Here is a 22,294-nt window from a genome sequence, read left to right on the forward strand (position 1 = left end):
AAAAGGGAGTCAGTCCCATAGACTCCCCATGTTAAAATGCCTAACTTTACGGCAGAAAAAAAATGTTTACAGCCTGGTACAAAAAGTGGTTTTGGTCTATATAGCTAATTTTGCCCTTCATGACAACTGTGAGGGGGGTGAGTTTTTTTATAACTCATCCGTTTAAATTATATTAAGCCTTAAAGTTCGGCATAATTAAGGGCGTGGTCACTTGAGTGACAGGTGGATTGGCGCTGCTGTCACCACTGTCGAGCTAGGTGGGCGTGGTTTCAGCAACCAGCTCCCGCCTCTTTGCCATTTTCGATTATCCGGGACTGACGCGTGGTGACGCGCTGCCAAGATGGCGACGGCCGGCTCCGCCTACTTTAGGTTTAAAAAACGCTCTTCGGAATCCTACGGGTGATGTCAGGGACACTATGTCCATGTTTTTATACAGTCTATGAGTATGACGTATCAGTGGCGGATGTTTAGTCCAACCAGTCGAGCACTTTCCTCCCACAACCTTCTTGCCACTTCATCATCTTTTCCTTCTGGTGCAGGGTCTTTTTCAGCACAATCACTGCACAAACACATATACACAAGACATTCCGAGTTTACAAATGACTGACAAAGTGACAAATTATTGCATTTACCTGAAGTAGCAGCCAGACTTGCTCTCTAAGCCCTCAGTGACAGCGCAGTAAATAGAGGTCTGTGCACCCTGCCAGGGAGTTTTCATCAGCAGAATACAAGGCAGAGACAGTATAATCTTCAGCACTGGGAACCGTACCAGAATATGCCTAATCAGCTCTGTTTGAATCACTCCTGGATGCAGGCAGTACGAGGAGACTCCTGTACCTATGAGTATTCATGCTTTATTTGTATATGAATATGTCACAAACTAGATTGCACATGGCCATTGACACAGTATGTGACAAGACCAACCAAGTCGGAACACTAAAACATAGAATACTCTTTACTTTTTGCTCAAAATAAACAAAAAACTTTGTTAGTTTATTAATTAGCTTGCAAATAGTTTGCTATACCAAAAACTGCAGAATATCTTACCTTTCATTCTTCGTGCAAGCTCTCTAGAGAAAAGCACATTGGCCAGCTTACTCTGTCTATAGCTGAGCAAAGGACTGTAAGGCCTTTTGTCAAAGAACAGGTCATCAAATTCAATCTTTCCTGTTAGAAAACAGTGACAAATATGGATATATATTGACTCAAAGGTTTCCATCCTTGTGGTATATTTACTTTAATATCTAAACTACTGTTCAAAAGTTTAGGATCAGTAAGATTTTATTTTGTAAAGGAATACATACTTTTATTTATAATGTATATTTATATTTATTTATTATGTATGTATGTATGTATGTATGTATATATATATATATATATATATATACATACATACATACAAACTCTTTGTATATCTTAAAATCTTAACATTCTGAGTATTTCTGATTTTTAATCAAAAGAAATTACCATCAACATGTGCAATACTGGACAAATTAACTACGCGGCTGGGGGAGGATCTCTTTAGCATTCCTAACAGTAGATTGGTCAGAAGAAAGTGTCCCAAGTGATTGACAGCCAGTTGTGTCTCGAAGCCATCCTCTGTGATCCACTTTGGACACATCATAACACCTGTCAGAAAAAAAGGGACTTTAAGATCTGTCTCTGTACCCCTTGCTTTTAAGAATGAAATCAGACTATGATGACAGTCTGACTCACCTGCATTGTTTATAAGTATATCCAGTCGTTCTTCTGTTGCTATGAACTCTTTGACAAATTCTTGGACAGAATATAGAGAGGCCAGATTTAAGTGTCTGATGACTACATTGCCATTTCCTGTGAAGCGTCGAATATACTCCGCAGCATTCTCGGCACGAGTCAGGTCCCGGCAAGCCATCACTACCCGAGCCCCTAAATGCACACATATTCACATTTCCAAGTTAAAAGTAAGGGACTTAATAGATGGGGTCCTAAATAATATGCCATACCTCTACGAGCCATATCTTTTGCAGTTTCCATGCCAATCCCAGTGTTAGCACCAGTAATCACCACCGTCTTTCCATCTAGGCAAGCACGGCTTTTGCAGACACCACCAGCTATCCATTTCCGCAGCAGCATGAAGCCTGTAAAGAGGGATGGAATCCTTAAAACAATGCTTAAAAGAATTTAAAATACATACTCGGCTGTAGAATCTTGAAAATCTGTAGCATTTTTTATTATTATTTAACTGGTAATATTGTTATATAGGCATATGTGTAGCCTATATTATAAATACACACTACTGTTCAAAAGTTTGGGCTCACCAAGGCTGCATAATAATACTAAATATGCTAAAATTGTTAAATATTATTACCCTTTAAATAACTAAACTACTTTTCTATTTATATATATATTAAAATCTAATTTTTTCCTGTGACGTCAACGCTAAATTTTCAGCATAATTACTCCAGTCTTCAATGTCACATGATCCTTCAGAAATCATTCTAATATGTTGATTTGGCTACATTTTTAGAAACGGTTATACATTTCAGGATTCTTTGATTAATAGAATGTTCGAAAGAACAGCATTTAACGTTATTTTAAATGAAATCTTTTATAATATTATACGCCTTTTTAATGTTTCATTGCTATATTATAGTATTAATTTCTTTCATAGATCATTTTAAACACATTAAGAGCCTTTAATGTTTATTTTAAATAAAGATTCTAATAAAGGTTTTAAAGATGTCAAACAATACACGTAACTTACTGATTGCGACCAGCGCGATGACAGCGCCATAATTCACTCGATCAGATGATGTGACTTGATCCCTCATCTCTCGTGAATGTCTACAAAATCAAGAATGTCACATTGTGTCCTCTCTGTGCAGAATGCTATATATAGGGCTTAAGCAACTTAAACAACAGCTTAGTACCTGCCGTACCCTACGCCAAATGGCTGATTACGCGCGCCTCATAAACATTTAGAACGGCAGATTTCTCCATGTTTTGAAACGACGTTTATCTCAGAATCACAATAAGACGTTTCTCGCATGACTATTAGTGGTCAGATGGTAGATTTATTAATATTCAGAGTAAAAAGTACAATAGGCCTTGTTATGAAAATGGGAATAATACACTCTGTTTTTTGCCGTGGGTATGTTGACACAAATGCAACACATCTGTGCATGAACAAGAAAATGGCGTAAGTACGTTACGCACGAACGCACGCGCCCTCACGAGGGATGCGAAATTATTATTATTTTATTTTAACCGCAAGTTATTACGATCTCGATTCCTATTTCTCTGTTATTGCATTTACTGTAATCAGCAGTGATCTGTGATTTTTATTTTTCACCAGAACAGATCTTACAGATCAGAAATAAATGTTTATAATAATAATAACGTTTTTGCAAATGGTGTTTACTTTGTAACGGGGTTTCACAGTTTTTAGAGGCGACAAAAGTGCACAATACATATTTTTATTTAACTATGGATTAAGTCAAATATGAAACAATCAAAAAATGTATTTGATTACAACAAAACTCGAAGAGTTTATTTTAAATTACACCATATGAAGAACCATTCATTAAGTCCCACACAAGCCTTTACAACATTGTACAGGTTGGTGAAATCGATAATCGATCTGCTTCTAATGATTTTGAGTCACTAAAAAGAATCGGATCAGAAGAGTCATTTGTTCGGTACTCGTAGTACACTGGTTGAGCTGTAGGTTTTCGATTCATTAAAAATAACCTATTCATTAGAGTCGTTTGTTCAGGATTCGGACCTTACTAGTCGTGTTGAATATTTTGTGCTGTATATTCAGCAACGGCGTTGCAGTGAGTCTGAACAGTAGTGCAGTAAACACTGAAATGTGATGTTCCGCCCACATTGGGATGACCACACATTCGAGAACCCTTAATGGAACATAATGTCTTAAAAATAATTCTGTTCCAGTGTGCTTTAAAAAATAGAACCTGTTCTGGAAAAGTACAGGTTTTTGTTTCCTAACCTACTTATCAGTGCTTTGTGCATGTAAGGGGCTTATATATGATAATTTTTGGCCAATATTTTCATATAGGAAATATTTTCAGTGTTCAATTATTGAACATCAATAATTCTGTTCAAAAAAGACCAATCTATGATGGTTTTGACAGATTATCTGCAAAACACCAGCAAAGTGTTGAATAAAATACCAACATTATCTGCTTTCCACTATTAAACCAGCAGTTGGTTAAACAGTGTTAAATGTTGTCGTTTCAAGGAAGGAAGCCATTTTCTTGTTCCAGTAACCACTCCTTCTTATTTCAGAGATTACAGCCAATCAGAGCTCAGAATCCAAAACAGGAAGTGGCGTTTTGCGTGCATCAACCAATCGCTGACGCAGAAAGAGCAGAACCTCTGCCCATTTAGCGCACTTATTCGTCTCGTCTGTGACGTACCGGCAGGCTTTGTGTTCTTTCAATATATCACATTGAGCATATTTCCATATAGACTGTAATCCGGTAAGTATTATTTATAAATTCGATCATATTTGATGTATTCGCGTTTTAATTCACGCATTAGATGATCGTCGTTTATTATGTGCGCAGAGGACAGTATGCGGAGTGCGCACTCGGTTGGCGCCGCTCGAGGGGGTTGCTGCTTAATTTGTGACCGAGTATTTGTAATAAACGTCGAGCTGGCTCTCGTTCCGACCCACTTTGGATTTTCAACCCCATTTATTGTTATTGTACACAAACCTAAGGCTTATGCTTTCGTTTAGTTCTGTCAAATCATCCAGTCTCACGCACTGGATGTAATGGTACAGGAACTACTTTTCTCTTAGCCCCTTTCAGTTGGATGAAACCACATTGCGCGTAACGTACTTACACAATATATTGAGGGCTTTTCTTAAGTGATACGGTGGCGCGCTGGATATCAAACCCATTTTAATCCAGCATATATTTGAAATTTTTCTACAAATGTATGTAAAAACAAAATGTGTTTTACTCACTCGTTTTTTATTTACGTAATTTGCAGGATGAGGTGGTTGTATAGACGCCAGTCTTGACGTTGAAACCGGTCGGAGCTGAATGCTGTCAGAGCCCGGTGAATATTGTGAGGATCTTCATTTCAAACATGTCATTCACCTGTCCAAAATAAAACTAAACCATAATTTCCTGACTTATTTTACTAAATGCCATTGGCAGTAATAGCGTTATTATATATTTTTTATCTTAGCCTAAATGTAAAGGCACGTTTACTGTTTCACATGTTCACTGTTCAAATGTTTAGCTCGACAAACGTTTTATATTTCAGAAACATGGATGCGGATTTGTTTATGGAGTGTGAGGAGGAGGAGCTGGAACCATGGCAACAGCAAAGTTCAATGGATGATTCAGGGGGAAATGCTGAAAGCAGTACTCCCACTGGTGTGCAATTCTATAGGTTTTTCTGTAACATTTATAGTTAAATGTATGTTTATTTACACATATGTAAATACTTAAAGTAACTAAGAAATATTTTCTGTTTCTTTTAATAAATATTATTATGCTAAATAAAACCTGTCCTTCTTCGCTTTTTAGTGTCTTCAGCTCCCGCCGCGAAGGTTGATATTCCAGCTGAGCCTAAAACCGTGGTGATCCCAAACCCACCACCTGTAGTAAATACAGCAAACACCGTTCCGCTGATCACAAATACATGTGAGCATTTGTTCCTTATAGCATTGTTGAGTGATTATCAGTTATTTGACCTATTTAAGGAATGTTTTGTCAGTATATACTCATTCTCATGTTGTTCCAAACCCGTATAACATTCTCTATTTTGTTAAACACAAACAAATTATGAATAATATCTTGGCTGCTGTTTTTCATTTCATGAAAGTGAATTAGGACTGGGGCTGTCCAACTTTAAAATGGCAAAAACATAATAAAAATTAATTTGTGCTCTATATATTTACAGTGTATGCTTAATACGCTTTGTGCAAGGTAGAGACTGAAATTCTCACTATTTACACATAATCCATGTCAAATACTGGAAGCACAAAGTCATATAAACTACAAAAATGGTACATCAGTGCCAATGGCACCATCTTGATGACAGTGTTTTACATTTTTTTTCTGCACTTCTCCTTTAATCAGTCAATTATTATTTTAGTGACTCAACGCGTAGTTCCTGCTGCTGTCCCGGCGGATATTCCTAAAGCAGTGCAAGGGCAGCAGGTCATCTTGGCGCCGGGAGGAGGAGGGCTCGGCACTGTGGCTCTGTCACAGGTTCTCCTGCCTGGCACAACTTCGATTGCCAATGCTGCCAACAGTCAGCCGATTTACTTTACCACACAGGTGCTACCATCCCACCTCATAGATCCCAGTTTATTTCTGATTATTTCAACTTTTCTTTTATTAATCAATGTGTTTCATATTGTGCATGATTCAGGGTCTTCCTGTCCAGAATATCCATCCTGGCCAGAGCCCAATGAGTTTGGTACTGAATGTCCAACAGGGCCAGACTGTTCGACCCATTACACTAGTCCAAGGTATGGTAATGTACTCCTAAAACTTGATTTTTTTGTTGTTGTTGTTGCTTATTGAGTAACAATAATTTTTTACATGTATTCTCAGCACCTGGCACACAAATTTTCAAACCAGCTGTTGGAGCAACCCAAATAATTGCCCAGCCAGCTCAAATAAGGACTGGAGCTCCCGTTGCAAACAGAGCACAAACACCCAGCACTTTTAGCACCATGCAGATACCTGCTACTTTCACCTTTCGTACCACAACAGCAGTCGCCCCTCCTGCAGCCAATTCTCTGCCCACCATGTCGTCTACAACAATTACCCCGCCCTCCGCAGCACGAACCACGACTAAAATCTGTAAGATGCTCCTATTGAGTACAGTTTTCATGAATTATTACAGAAATATTTTTATTTTATCTTTTTAGACAGTGGTTTGTCATTTTAAGAAACAGTGAAGGTACTAATAATGATTTAAATATTAATTATATTAAAATTGCATTTAAAAAATGCTTTGCACATTTAATGTTCACAAGATAAAATCATGTAAACTGGTATTTCCTGTTATAACTGTTACTACATGTATTTATCACAGCTTGATCACTGTATTGACCACTCAGCATCAAGAACTGCAATTATCAGTTATAAAATTGTATTTATTTCTCTTTACAGTGACAATAAAGCCAGGAAATGGACCCTTGGACATGCAAAATATAATGAGCCTTGTGAAATCAGTGAACCTTCCTGGTGGGGCTCAAGCACAGACATTTGTTGTCATGAGCAATCAAAAGACCAACAACGGCCCTATTGTTTCCTCTGCTGTACCTGTCATGACACAAAATGTTATCCAAAGTAAGTTTGTTGTTCTATGTACTATGATAGTTCCATATTAGAGTAGAACCATGCTGATAAATTCCAAATTCTTTTTTTTTTTTTTTCTCTTTTCTTTGTAGCAATCCCTATTACACATACAACAGCATCAACAACTACTCATTTGTGTCCTCGTTGTGGAGCTCAGTTCAAAATGATTGAGGCTCTACGGAGTCATATGTGTGTAAGTATACACTTTCTGAAGATATTATATATATATGTGTATTTTGGTCATTTAAAAGTGGTCAATTAATCTTATTCTCCCCTTTAGTTCTGCTGCCCAGATCTGGCCCAGACTGACACGAGCAGTACTGCAATTGCTGTGAGCACTCCAGCCACACCGCCTAAAAGCCTCTCTGCTGTGCCCAGTATCAAGCTGGATAGCCCACCTACAAAGGCCGGAGATACCCAGAACAGACTTGTCATGCTCGTGGATGATTTCTACTATGGCACATTTGAAGGGAATCGAGTCTATGTACCAATGGACAACTCAAAAGAACCGTTATCGTTCAAATGCCTCACCTGTAACAAGAGACTGAAGAATAATATTAGGTACGTTGATGGACAGTCAAGTTAGGATGGGAGTTATGGGTATACATGTCTCATTGCAGTAGATATGATTCATTCTAGAATGCTGCAATTATTAAGTGTTTGTTCTCCTTGCAGACTTATGAATCATATGAAGTACCATGTTGAGTTGGAGCAGCAAAATGGGGAGATGGACACACACACATCCTGCCAGCACTGTTTCCGGCGCTTTCCCACACCATTTCGTCTTCAGTGTCACCTGGAGAGTGTCCACACTGCTATTGAGTCATCTAGTAAGAACTATTTCCAGTTTATTCTTTCATCTTAGGGATCTGTATGGATTTTTATGTATGTTTTTGAAAGAAACATGTTATGCTCACCAAGGCTGCATTTAAAAACAGGAATATTGTGAAATATTATTACAGTGTAAAAGTGCTGACTGACAGCTCTGATCAATTTAATGCATCCTTGCTAAATACAATTAATAATTTCTTTCAGAAAATTCTTACTGACCCCACACTTTTGTATGGTAGTGTACAGATGTTCAGATACAACTGTGTTCGTTTGTTACCCAGAATTATACAAAGAAGTTTACTATATATTATGTTTGATCCATATATTATTCCAGTTAAACATGTAAATGGGCTGTGACACATTTTAATCAAGGCTGTCCATATTTAATCAAAATGTATCCTTTTGCAACTGTTCTCAAATCATTGGATTTCACATTAGTATTTCCTACAACACAGCTGCCAACCAGTATTTCTGTGAAGCAGGATTATGTTGTGGTTGTTTAATTTTTCTCACTTTTTTGTATTCTTATGCACAAGCAACATTAGCAGCTTTCCTCCCAGAGAATCAGGTCATACAGGCACAGATAAAGTTAAACATTTAGCTTTCTAGAGGTTGTTCATCAATCCACTCTTTGTCCCAAAAAGTAAATTGTACAGTATTTTGTTAGCAACCAGTTGGAGTCAGATAAAAAAAAAAAAAGAGCTTGCAGGACTGGTTATGCTGGTACGAGCATATGCAGATAGCTTCTTCAACTGACACACACTCTTGCTATGTGCACTAGTTTATTTGACTAAATTCAAACATGAAGGGGTCACTGGGGCAATGTCCAAACACAAAAACTGTTTTGTAACTGCCAACTTTCATATCCTTTCTTCATAAGGCTTTTAGTGCCACATAATGTCTCTTTAACACATATTGTATTCGGATGTTGCATGTTGTCGTGACCATTTTCTGGTTTACTAGTGACAGTAAATGTTTAATTTCTGTTGACTGACAGATGTTTTATGTTTGCTTTGACCTGGTTTGCTACAGTGACTGTAAACTGCAGTAAGTTCAATTTGATTTAGTGGTTGTTATGCTTTTCTGTTCAGCCAAGTGTAAAATATGTGAGTGGTCCTTTGAGAGTGAGCCAGTGTTCCTGCAGCACATGAAGAACACCCACAAACCTGGAGAGATGCCTTATGTGTGCCAGGTAAGTTGAGAAAAAATAATCTGGATGAACCTTATTACCAGTCTCCATTTATAGCTGCTTTTCCACCGTCGTGCCAAACCATTCTCATTCCATGCCGATCCAGCTCAGCCGGTACAGATATGGTATCGTTATCCACTGTGGCGCTCGTAATACAGATGTGCCAGTTGATGCCTTGGTATCACTAGTGTTTACATACAGTATGAAATGTAAATAATGACCGTGTTATGGAGAATGATCTGATATTTTTGTTTACCTTACTCAAATAGTCAAAAAAGTGAAAAATCCTGCATGGCGACATCACTACACGCATTCCTCCAACACAGAATTCTAGGTCGAGAATGGTTTTGCTGTGCTGAACCAAGCTCGAGTGAAAATTACCGTTCGGCCAGATGGTGGAAATGCGGCTTATAATACTAGGAGTGTCTGTAATGTCTTGACACTTTCAGGTGTGTGAATACCGCTCCTCCTTCTACTCGGATGTGTTTAACCACTTTCGTACTTGGCATGAGGATACCCGCCACCTCCTGTGCCAGTACTGCCTTAAGGTTTTCAAGCATTCCACCAGTTACCAGCAGCACTATAATCGTCACCAGGTGAGCATAAATTATACTGTAAGATCATGAAAGATAAATAAAAATGGCATGCAAACAAATATTCAACATATTGTCATTTTGCAGACTATTTGCTGAATTTGAAAATGTCCCTTTCGTATTCCTGGCAATGATACAGTCTTTTGAAGAGGTCCAAATGGATGTATTGCTTTATCTAAAAAAAAAAAATGTTGTTACCGATTGACCCAACAGACATTAACAGCCATTATATGACTTTTTTTGTTTTCTACAGAAGTCAACAGTTTACCATTGTAACAAATGCCGTCTTCAGTTCCTGTTCACAAAAGACAAAGTTGAGCATAAAATCAATCACCACAGGACTTTCCGAAAACCTTGTGAATTGGAGGGACTCCAGCCTGGGACAAAAGTAAAATATTTGTCTGTTTGTTTGTTTGAAAACAAGTTTAACAGGTGCAACAATGTATTTTATGAATGTTTTATGTCATCTCCTTATTTCCAGGTAACCATTAGGGCATATGTTGGGCTTAAGAAGTCACCAGGCCAGGCATCTTCAAAATCATCCACCAACATTCAGAAAAATAGTAATAGCAGTACACAAACTTGTAGTGGTGACCAGCAATCACAAAGACATGGACCTGGGAAGAAACAGGTCAGCAAGATGTTTGACTTCTTGTCCAGGTTCCAAGAGCAGAGGTAAGCTCACGCTGCGTTTTAACAGATATGTTGGATCGATTTCAACTGGAAATCAGAAATTTGAAGGATGTACTTTTGGTCTTCCTCTCTCCAGGGCACTGCTGGGCAGACATAAGTGTGTGGAGTGCACTTTTGACATCCCAGACTTTGCGAATCACTACCCTACTTATGTTCACTGCTCACTCTGCTTCTATAGCACTTGCTGTTCTCGTGCTTATGCAAACCACATGATCAAGTAAGTGAAACTGGAGGATAAAGTTTAGTTTAGTAAGTTTTATTTCTTTATAGCAAATAATCAATGTGACAATATACTGATTGCAGTTAATTTATTAATTTCAGCAATCATGTTCCTGGAAGGGTCCCAAAAACGTCTAAAAAGGGGCCACCAAGGTAATATATTATTATCAGTTTTGAGTTCTGTTTTGTATACAGTCTGAAACTGTTGCTTATGGCTGTTTTGTTGCTCTTTTGTAGTGGTGTGAAGCTGAGCTGTGCAGGTTGTGAATACTCCACTGCTCTAGGGAACTTGATGGCCAAACATCTGATTAAGTTCCCTTCTCACTCCTACTGTATCTTCACTCGTAAAGGTGGGTGTTCTCCGACTTAGTAGAACAATAAAACATCTATGTGTTTTACTGAGTCTTTAAAAACTTACTGCATGGTCCCCTACCTGCATGCTTGATTTTCTCTCTCTGCTTTCTTACTCCTGTAGTTACAGGGCATCCGACTCTATTGTAGGTGTCATTAATTGCATGATTATTTTAATAATACACTGTAGACACATTAATTAATAGTATCATGAAATACACTGCTACTATGATCTTATCAATTCAGATCTTTATAGGATCAAACTCTTTGACAGTAGATTTCTAACATCCGAACATCTTAACATCGTGTGCAACGTGTGCAAACTGTTCATCTTAAGGCTCTTTTCACTCACTGTATTTTCACAGCTTGAATGTTATTTATTGTGTAGATAGACAACTACAATAAAGAGGGATCGTTTTAATAAACTTTTTTCCATGCATTCTTAGCTACACTCAAACATTACAGATATGCCTACAACATTTGCAAAGTGGCCAGTCTTGAGTAATAGCCCACAGAATGTGATAAACAACAATCACAGTTGTGGGGTATGAGCTCAAGCTGTCCATTGTCAAAATGGACAAACGTGGGCCTTTTGAACTTGGTGTGACTCTACAGGACTTACAGGCAAGCCTTTACGAGAGCACTCTGGATGAGTAAATGAGTATTTACACAAAACCTACTGCACACCATCTGAACTGGAGAATATCAGAAGGAATACAAAAAAAACCTAAATGGATTAATTTAGAAACATGACAAATGAATAACGACAAGGACTATCCATCGGGGAATTATCTGCTGCTTCTGAGCTGCTTATTGTTTTCTTTTTTCAAAAGCTAACTGACCTATCAGAACCACATGTACATTGAGCATGGTGTTATAAAATGGATTATTGGTGATGGTAAAGACTCCAAGGAGAAGACTAACTCTGTGTTCCTATAATCCCTCCCCTCCCCTACAGAGTGTTTGGAGACAGATATTGAGTTCTGCCAGGTTGAGGAGGAGGTGGAGGGTCCACAAGGGGATGAAGCTAGTGATGTTGGGACACAGCCTGACTGGTTGTCCATGAAGCAGTGGAGTGTGCCCAAAGAGGAAGGAACTGTGCCAGAATTCATGGACAGTTGTGGCCCGCAGCGTATAATGGCCAGGAATAGCGATGTCCTCGACTACTTCCAGCTTATTTTTCCTGACATCCTTTTTGAGCAGATCGTTTTTGAGACCAATGCCTATGCCTCTTATTGCTGCTCTCTGGGGCAGGGGGACCCTTCCTGGAAACCCGTGTCTGTAGAGGAAGTCAAAGGCTTCTTTGGACTCTCTATCCTCATGGGGATTCAAGGCCTGGGGGAGCCAGAGTTATACTGGTCCTGGGACCATCACCATGGCCGCTATGGCTCCAGAACATGGGAGCTCTTTTACAGGACCATGTCAGTCAAACGTTTCAAGCAGATCGGCACTCACATCCGAATGAGCAGCATGCTTGTGGAGAGCGATAACCAGAGTGCTGACAAGTTGTCCTTTTTTCAGCCCATGCTGAGCATCCTGCAGACAAGCATGCGAGACGCCTACAGGCCAAACAAGTGTCTGACAGTCGATCAAGCTTTTCTACCGAGCCATGACAAGGGAATCGCTCAGGAAAAGAGTAAAAATAACCAGCCGAGGATATGGCTACTGTGTGACTCAAAGTCAGGCTACTGCCATAAAATGCTGGTCTTAACGCGTCAGGTGAAAAACAAAGACCTGGGAAAATCCGTTGTATCGCAACTCATAGAGGGCCTTGAGGGTAAACATCACCACATCTTCTTGTCCAGCTCACTTGCGTCTGTGCCACTCATGAAGGAGCTGTATGATGTTGGAATATACTGCTCCAGCTCCGTCCTCCCTCAAAGTCCAATTTTGCCCAAGGAGTTTTGGGATGAACCTCTGCTGAACAATGAAGGAGATTTCCAACAGTATGAATTCACTCCACTTCTCGCCACCAGATGGAAAGATAACAAGCAGCTGGTATGTCTCTCCACAAATGCTGATGCAGGCCATCCGGACATGGTGTGGAGGAGATCTCCGACTAAGATAGGAGAGCTTTGTGCTGTTGAAAGACCCCAGGCCTTCAAGCTGCTCCAGGACAACATGCGTGGTGTCGACATCTGTAATCAGCTCCTGACGTGCAACCAACTCGGCGGGCTGGTTCTCGACACCAATTGGCGGCGTCTCTTTTGGTTCCTTGTCAACTTGAGCATCATCAACTCTTTCATTGTCCTACGGGAGACCCGCAAAGACAACCCACCCGGGTGGCTTCAGGGGGGACATTTCTCCCAGGCCATCTACCGTAAACGTCTGGGGTACCAGCTGGCCAAGTGTGCCGCAAGATATGCTCGCCAGAACCAAGTCCACGATAGTATGCTTGAGCAGCAGATTGTAAAAAAAGAAAATCCGGACATGCAAGAAGGGGTCAGACATCGATTAGCCAAAATTACCCGTAGGACAAGGAGATGTAAAGTTTGCAACCTGAAAAACATGCGTCATGAGAGTGTATATGGCTGCACAGCGTGCCATGTGAATCTGTGCAAACGTTCTTGCTGCTTCTGGGACTTCCATGGTTTCTCACCTAATTTCCAAGGTTATAAAGCTCAAATACTGACACTAAATATTAATCAATGTATTTCCGAAGGTTTATTCTCTGTTCAAATGTTGCACAAAATTAAGGAATTTACCATTTTCAAACAGCTTTTTAATTGGCATGCATTAATTTGAAGTGATAATGCATTGTATTATATATTTTTAACATGAAATATAAAAAACACATTGTTTATATTCATTGTCGTAGATTATTATAACTGATGTTAGAATTAATTATCATTTTTTCCTCTACAGGTAACCCAAAAGTGGGATTCGTTGACACCAAGAGGTAAGTATTTTAGAAACCAATGGTTTAATTAAAAATTGCAACCTTAGATACATTTTAAAATAGAACAAATAATTTAGTTACACCTAATTTAACATTTAATTTCAGAGTTAGTTATTGCATGCACCTTTTTGATTAAACTTAAATGTAAAAATTATGAAAGAATATGCAGTTTATGCAGCTAACAGTAATGTGCGAAAATGGCTTCTTTTGTCAGTTAGCAAATTTTAAGTTGCCACATTTTCCATGTTATACAGATTCTGGAAAGTGACCCACTATTTTCCTTCCAGGGAAGGCACAGAGCCTGGACTTAAATACAGAACTGAAATGTTGGAAAGAGGCCTGAACAGATCTTCAGCCGACATCAAAAACTCAAGTGGCGCCAATGCTGGTCTAGATGAAGACGTGGACCAAGAAATGGCCCCTCTGGAAGATGAAGATACTGACTCAGACTCTGAGAGGACTGAAAGCGATGAAGACATGCCATGTGAAACAGGGGCTAGACAGAAGGTAGAGGTAACAGTAACCAATACACTTACACAACCTGTGAAAAACAGAGAGGAGACTCTGTCTATTCATCAGCGTCGAATACTACTCCTTGCACTGTGCTCCGGGGTCCAGAAAGCGGCTAAAGAAATGGAAACCAAAACTCAGCTCATCAAGACTTGGCTTCAAGACAAAGAGAATCAATTAAATGAATGCAGCAGCACAAGCTGTGGAGAGGCCGTTGATCGTCTGGTGGAGTGGGTTTTGACTCAACGGGAACAGCAGCGTCCAATCAATGAGGCAAAACTATTTGAAAAAGCTTCAGAGCTCCAAAGCCAAACCAATGAGATAAATTCTTTCCGTATTTCATACGAGTGGGCTGTGAGCTTCATGATGCTGCACAAATTGGGCTTGGATACCCCTTTCACAGTATATCGGGAACTCCCTAACGCCATGGAGGAAAACTGCCATCGCTACACAGAGTTGGTGCACAGTAAAATAAAGACAAACAACATTCCACAGTGTGTCTTTGGTGCAATGGACCAGCTTTCTGTTTTTGTGGACTTTAAAATGCTGAATGAGAATACCAGAATAAACCGAGAGACTGCTTTTCAGTTTACTGGGTTTGGGAAGCCCTTCATAAAGATTTACCTTTCAATGCTCGCAAATGGTACAATGCTACCTGCAGTGCTCTTCACAAGTCAGAGCACAAACGCGCTGAGCAGAAGCCCACCAGACTCAGTCCTACTTATGGCAAAGGGGGAAGGTTTCAGTGCAGCGGAAGAGCTAGAAATTTGGGCCACCGAAGTGTGGAAGCAGCATCTCGACTCACAGAATGAAAATGATGCCCTGCTGGTAATGGATAGCCATCATAGCCAAACATCTGAGAGCATCATATCCACAGTCAGTAGCAGCAAAACCTTCCCTGCCATAGTTCCAGCTGGCTGTACGGGCAGACATCAACCTCTAGAGATGTGTGTACGCCCTGTGCTGCAAAGGTTACTTCTAGCTCGTTGGGCACAACGACCTATTAATTGTGCATCTGGGGTTCAGCGTGAAGATCTGGTTGAGCTTCTCGTATCCTGGTTGGAAGAGGCCATGTCTTGCTTCTCTGGTAGGCCTGAATTTATTCAACACTCATTCTGCTTGGCTCGCCTGCTTCCTGATGAGGAAGCACATACGGATTTGCCTGGTTCACCTTTGGAGCTGTTAAATAAGCTGTCGGCGGCCACACTTGAACCTGAAGTTGTAGATCTTGACTCAGAAGAAGAAGAAGAAGAAGAGCCAATGGACACACACACTGTAGACAAAGTGAGCCAAGTAACAGAGAAAATTGATTTGACACAGGAGCCAGAGGATGAAGAAGTCAGTCAAACAAAGGATGAAGATGCAATGCCAATTGAAATAAAAAACACAGAACGACAAAAGGAAGGAACTGATGAATGTTTGGAAATTGCAAGTGAATCCACAGATGTCTCACATTCATCCCCTGAATCAGAGCCTCCTTCACACAACTCTGAACAAGATCAATTCTCAGAATCTGGTCAGGATGCTAACGCTTACCAAACGGACTCGGCAAACAGGTGATAATTGATCTACAGAGACATTATGATGTTGAACAGAAGGATTTGAAGTCAGGCAAACCTATTTAGGCTGAATGTGACTGGATATTTAATTGACATCCTACTGTGTGGTGGAGTGAAAATGTAAAAATATTTTTTTTATTCTAAATACTGTATATATTTACAGGATAGACATTGCATGATTGATTTTTGCAAAGTTTTCTACTGTTCGTTCTTTTTGTTTATTCACTAGCATAAAACGATCCAATAGCTCCCTCAGTGTTAGGATTTGTTTTGTTTATGGACGGATATTATTTGCGTTTCAATTCGACATCCTCTGAAAGTAAATCAGCGTTTTTGCGCCTGCTTAAGTTTCAGTCATTCTAAGTGCTATTTAAAATAGTTTAATTTAGTAACCATTTACTGTAGCTCTTGAAGTAAGATAGGCCATTACAGAACAATACAACTTTTATTTCATAGCTTTACAGAGTCTGTTATTACATTTTATGGCTGTTCTAAAGTTCAGCATGTTGGCTGGCAGCAGGCTCAGACTGTCTTAAAGTTCTTCCATTTTGGTTATTTATCTACTTCCAGACCGAATAAACCGTGAGACACGCTGAAGAGTCTTAGCATTGTTATTGCAGCAGCAGCAGTGAATGGAGTGGGATAAGTATGTATATTCAGTATTGATTTCAGCATCTGAATTTACCGTAGCAACCACAGGATGGTGTAACTACACTCCAGGTGTCATTCATTGACATTCAATTCAAAGATGTTCTGTAGCACATAATTGGTGCCCTTTCATGTTTGTAAAGGCTTACTTTGATTGCATCTCCATTCGCTGCAACAATTTTGTATGTAATTTACATGTAATAAATAGTGGGGCTTTATGTAAACAGTCTGATTATGAAGGTAAGTGGGAGTTCATATAACTGGGGGTCTTTTGGATGTTGTTTTGATGAAACTGTAAAAGTGTTATGTGTGTGACTTGGCATTTTTGACTATTCCTCATGAATAAAATGTAAACTCAGTTTGTGCATAAAGCCCACTCTTTTCCCCATGCTTCCCTGCTTTGTTTTAATGTGGACAGGAAGAGGTTTCCCACACTACCTGCCAGAGATCAGCATCTGCACTCAGATTCCTAAAAACTTCAAGTACCTTCAAGTTTGCACTATTTTGAAGAGCATGAGCATTACCTGAACGTTATGTAATAGTGATTCATACAGGACAGTCAGAAGCGACAGCACTGAGCAGGATATTGATTGGTAACAAAGCATAAATAATTACAAAAAAATAATTTTGACTGATTCTGACTATATTTGACTGTTTTTGCCCTGACACAAACAATACTTAACAGATTAGATACATTTCTCTAAACGTTTTTAATTTTTTTCAGGAATGCAGCACCACAAAATTTCCACCATATTGTTTTCAGATAACTTAAAAATTAACAATTAAATCTTCATTTAGGTGAGTTAAACCATTTTGGGAAATGTAATGTTCATCCACTGATACCTCAAATTAAAGTGAATTAAAATGTAACAGATATAGGTGGCAATGGTATTTCAAACATTCATAATTTACCGATTCAGGGGGGGAAATCCCATATTCTTTATACACGTTTATAGGCTAGTTTTTCATTAAAATGTTTTAAACCTGAACATGCTGTAAAAACGCTTTGCAATTGGAATTAGTTCTTCACCCTTGCTACTTTAATTCAAATTCAGGAACTGATTTGAACATTAAGATCATTAGAATTCAGTTCCGAATTGCCCATATTCCTGAAAAGCTGTAGATTTACTATTTAAGTATGGAAAAAATCCGATCTTTAACAGTAGTTTGGCGATTTGTTGTTGAGCTGACCAAGGTACTTTACTTTTGAGAGAAAGTTACCCAGTAGGGCAAAATACCCCAGAAAGGGGGCGCGTTTCCTGTTTGCGGGCTGATTTCCTGAGACCGAGGTGACAAACAACATTTGATCTTTTTATTCTGCAGTCGAATACCTGGGTGTGGTTTTAAGGATCATCTCACAATCCCATGTGGTATCATCACTGAAAGAGTTAATTCAATAGCGACATAAAATCTTTCTGCACGTCCGCAGCGCTTTGTTTGGTCAGTAAGTTTCCGCCTGTGGAAGCAACAGCAGCAGTATGGGTGAGTGTCTTCTAGTGCACTTTTAAACGTAGCTAGCATTGTGGCTCAGACTTTATTTTAAGCATTCGACATTTCCATCTGAAGTACGCAGCGGCTTCAGTCTGGAATAAAGAATTGCTTCACTACAAATTCTTTACATTTAGGCATAATCGTGTTATTTGTAGGCCTACCTGTCAAAGTCATTAAGGTAGAATTCGTGCAATGTTGTGGATTCGGAATGCATTAAATTTTGATTTTAACGTGTTAACTGAGGCATGTAAAAAATGTTAAATTCCTAATGTAATTACAAATTTGTATCATTGGTTGAAAACAATTCTTTGCTAAAGTTCTAGTATATATTAATGTAGTGCAATACAGAAATAATTATGTTAATAAGTTTTTTGTATTTTTTATTTTGATTATATACTTTTTATTTGGACATGGTTGGTCAGTTTATGGGTTGACCTGCACATAACCCATAAACACATGTCTAGCTATCAGGGGAAGGATGTTGAACAATCCTTGGCAAGACACAGTGTCCTCTCCTAGACTGTGATATTGCCCATCTGTTGTAGTTGGTTTGTGTGCTTGTATGTGTATTGTTTTCAAACATTTACAGGGCAGTAAAAAGTGTTATCTAGTAGTATCCAGTAGTTCACTTGGCGATTCATCATCCGTGCCTTTTAAGAATGAACACACGAGTTTAGGACTCACACTTATGTGATGGTGCACTATGTATGTAGGTCAAGAGATCATCAAACCCTCCACACTTAAATAATGAGCAATTATTAATGCTTTAATAATTGCTCGACTGAGTGTAACTCACATATTAATACTTGAGATGTGACATATGCTCTTTCTCTGCTTGCAGCTTCAACCTGTTCAGGATGTGGACCAGGATATAAAACCCCTTTAGATGCCATGAAAGGTGAGCTGCTTTAAAAAATAAGACCGCATATTGTTTTTACAATAAAGTGGTAGTTTATATTAACATATGAGTTGGTAATACATAGTTGCAACTTGCAAGGTAGGCCTACTACAATGTAGCAGTGACCTTTGCACTGGAGACTCGCTGTCACTGTCTGAGCTCTATTATCACTGCATAACCTCTATTCCTGCAGCTCCTTCTCCCCACCACCAGAGGTCCTTCTCACTTGTAAATTGGCATTGTTCTGAATTTTTTGATTTGCCTACTGTTTTACTGCTTCAGTGTCCCAATCCCAATGCGTAGTGAACCAGTGCCTAAACTTGTGTACATGATTTACGTATTCACAATCTAGGGAGCTGATTGAGATGCATCTCTTATCTCTTTTGAATTTGCTTCTGAATTTGCTTACTTAAAAAAAAAAAATATATATATTTTTTTTTTAAATTATACAGTTGAATAAACATTAACTTTTTAATTTTATTTTTTTATAAATTGGATAAATTTGTTAATTTTAATTTGTGTATTTAAGCATGTAAAACACTTAACAGCAGAATTTTTATTTTTAGTGCACTACTATTGTGGAGACAAACGGTACACCATTTATGGAATTTATTGATAAATTATAAGACACAAAGATCAGTCTGCATTTAGACTCTAAACTTAAACATAAATTCTTCCTACAGGGCCTCGAGAAGAGATTGTCTACCTACCATGTATTTACCGCAACACAGACATTCAGAAACCTGACTATCTTGCAACTGTTGATGTCAATCCACAATCTCCCAATTTTTGCAAGGTAAAAGCAAATATGATTTATAAATATAAACTATTTTGGATTCAAATGTGGCATCAACACGTTTCCTTTTAATATTTCTAGTATAACACCTACTTTAGTAGCATTTCTTTTGTAATGTAGGTGATTCACAGGCTGCCCATGCCTAATCTAAAGGATGAGCTACACCATTCTGGTTGGAATGCTTGTAGCAGTTGTTATGATGATCCCTCCAAAAGACGCAATCGTCTCATTCTGCCTTCCCTGATCTCCTCCCGTGTCTATGTCGTTGATGTAGGGACGGATCCACGGGCCCCACGGCTTCATAAGGTTCATTTAAGTAAACACTCAGTTATATACTGTAAGAGCTGTCTGTGTAGGAATACCCTTATTGTGATGGTGTTAACTTTGTGGATGAACATGTGGGTTAGTAATCTGAGGACGTTTAAAAAGTAGATTTTTTTTATTTTAACTGCATGCTATAGTACTTGATACTTCATGTTTGGTAAACTCAGGCAAGCAAATAGGCAAGAAAAGACATTTGACCAATGGAGGTCACAGTCTTAAAGATGAACCACTTGGCTGTTTTCATATCTTCTTGATCTATAATACAAGTCTAAAGCAATATTGTTGGTTAAAATACATGCCCTATATATTAAGAATTAGTTTCCATGACTTATCAATTAGTTCCCTTGTTTTATTTAAATTAAGAATTTGTTCTCTCATTTTAGTAAATCATGGCAGTGAATTAAGAATTAATTCCTTTGTTTTAGTAAATCATGGCCACATTATACTAATACGTTCCCTAATTTTGTAAATCGTGGCCATGTAGTAGTACTAATTCATACTCTCGAATAAAAGAACAAATTCTTAATTCGTGGCAATGATAAATTTATTTTGGTCATGTGTGGAGCTCCATAGTTTACCCCCAGTATTTGTTTCAATTTCTGTAAAAAAACAAAAACAAAAAAAACAGAGAACCTTTAAAAGCCCAGAAGCATGACATCAAGTCCTTTTACTCGTATTAATTGATTTTGTTTAACATCTACGACATAATGCTTAACATCAAGTGTGACCGCCCCTAAATACATGACTGTTGACTTTAAGAATGTTTTGTTCTTGCCAAGACCATGAATTCTTTCCATCTCTCTCCTCCTCCAGATAGTCGAGCCCATAGATCTGTTCTGGAAATGCGGCCTTGCCAACCCCCACACTTCTCACTGCTTAGGCAGTGGCCAAATCATGATCAGTACCATGGGTGATCCCTCTGGCAATGGCAAGGGTAAGATGCTGTGTTCACCTCTATTTATTTTCAATACACATTTTAGGCTTACCCTTTTATTTGTGGTCATTTTTAAGGTGGTTTTGTGTTGTTGGATGGCGAGACTTTTGAAGTGATTGGCAACTGGGAGCAGCCAGGTGAAGCAGCACCCTTTGGTTATGACTTTTGGTACCAGCCTCGCCACAACGTCATGATCAGCACTGAATGGGGAGCACCCAAAGCGTTGGGAAACGGTTTCAACCCTGCAGATGTCAAAGCTGGTATGTGTGTATTCAAGAGGAAGTTCAAGAGTCGTTGTAGCTGACTGGCAGTGATGATCAGATCTGTTTGTAGGTCATTATGGACAGCGCCTCCATGTGTGGGACTGGACCACACACAAGCGGATTCAGACTCTGGATCTGGGGGAAGAGGGTGCTATTCCTCTGGAGATCCGGTTCCTGCATGACCCTGCTGCGGCTGAAGGATTCGTGGGCTGTGCTCTTCAGAGCACCGTCTTCCGCTTCTACAAGACTCCGGCAAGTACATAAAAAGTGTTTTAATTAAAATCTTCTCTAACCTTTTTGTAAAGGTTTTTAAGCAAAACATGTTTTTAGATTCAGATTTTTCATTTTACAGAAAGGGGACTGGGCAGCAGTTAGTGTTATATATATAAACATAAAAAAAAAAAAACTAGGGCTGTCAATAGAATAAAAGAGTTATGAATATTGATTATTTTAAGTTTATTTAGAGTAGTTTTGAAAAGAATGAAACTAATATGAAATGTAGTAAATGTTTAGAAAATACTGTGTTAAACTTTTGATATATATACAGCCCTAAAAATACATTTAGTAATTTATTTGGGGTTTCTCTCAATTTTTTCTCTCTCTCATATTTTCCCTGAGCCCCAATTCAACAATCTACTTTAATGGCAAAAAGTAAAAAAAGAGTCTGATTTAATAATAATTTGTCTTATTTCTAAATATTGTTTGTGTAATGTAATGTATATTTTTCCCCCTTTCATTTTTTTCCTGTACTCCAGTTTGACA

General features: G+C 38.7%; 2 protein-coding genes and 1 long non-coding RNA gene across 4 annotated transcripts in view; 1 reads left to right on the top strand and 2 right to left on the bottom strand.

Annotated features, from left to right (window-relative positions):
• Window positions 1–345: 345 nt before the first annotated feature.
• LOC107705890 (retinol dehydrogenase 13-like) lies at window positions 346–2,852 on the bottom strand. 2 transcript variants are annotated; one of them, XM_016509404.1, is made up of 7 exons: window positions 2,747–2,852; window positions 1,986–2,120; window positions 1,717–1,908; window positions 1,468–1,629; window positions 1,048–1,167; window positions 633–837; window positions 346–559 (listed from the first exon to the last, which is right to left on the bottom strand). In XM_016509404.1, exons 1-7 carry the CDS (start codon window positions 2,811–2,813, stop codon window positions 454–456), a joined length of 987 nt encoding a protein of 328 aa, XP_016364890.1. In that variant the 5' UTR covers window positions 2,814–2,852; the 3' UTR covers window positions 346–453. The 2 variants fall into 2 exon arrangements, with proteins under 2 accessions (XP_016364890.1, XP_016364899.1); XM_016509413.1 differs by lacking the exon at window positions 1,468–1,629.
• A 13,469-nt stretch (window positions 2,853–16,321) lies between these two features.
• LOC107705350 (uncharacterized) lies at window positions 16,322–19,678 on the bottom strand. Its single transcript, XR_001636062.1, has 3 exons — window positions 19,666–19,678; window positions 19,136–19,142; window positions 16,322–16,388 (listed from the first exon to the last, which is right to left on the bottom strand). It is a non-coding gene; the product is annotated as an uncharacterized LOC107705350 (long non-coding RNA).
• Window positions 18,056–22,294, top strand: part of selenbp1 (selenium binding protein 1) — a 5,580-nt gene continuing 1,341 nt past the window's right edge. Inside the window, exons 1-8 of the mRNA XM_016508602.1 lie at window positions 18,056–18,308; window positions 19,159–19,215; window positions 19,899–20,011; window positions 20,132–20,317; window positions 21,149–21,269; window positions 21,347–21,529; window positions 21,603–21,784; window positions 21,885–21,924. Coding sequence (XP_016364088.1) covers window positions 18,305–18,308; window positions 19,159–19,215; window positions 19,899–20,011; window positions 20,132–20,317; window positions 21,149–21,269; window positions 21,347–21,529; window positions 21,603–21,784; window positions 21,885–21,924 — 886 coding nt within the window. The 5' untranslated portion in view covers window positions 18,056–18,304. The remainder of the gene's footprint in view (window positions 18,309–19,158; window positions 19,216–19,898; window positions 20,012–20,131; window positions 20,318–21,148; window positions 21,270–21,346; window positions 21,530–21,602; window positions 21,785–21,884; window positions 21,925–22,294) is intronic.

The sequence above is a fragment of the Sinocyclocheilus rhinocerous genome, unplaced genomic scaffold (genome assembly GCF_001515625.1).
Source record: "Sinocyclocheilus rhinocerous isolate Xijiao unplaced genomic scaffold, SAMN03320098_v1.1 scaffold222, whole genome shotgun sequence".
NCBI lineage: Eukaryota > Metazoa > Chordata > Actinopteri > Cypriniformes > Cyprinidae > Sinocyclocheilus > Sinocyclocheilus rhinocerous.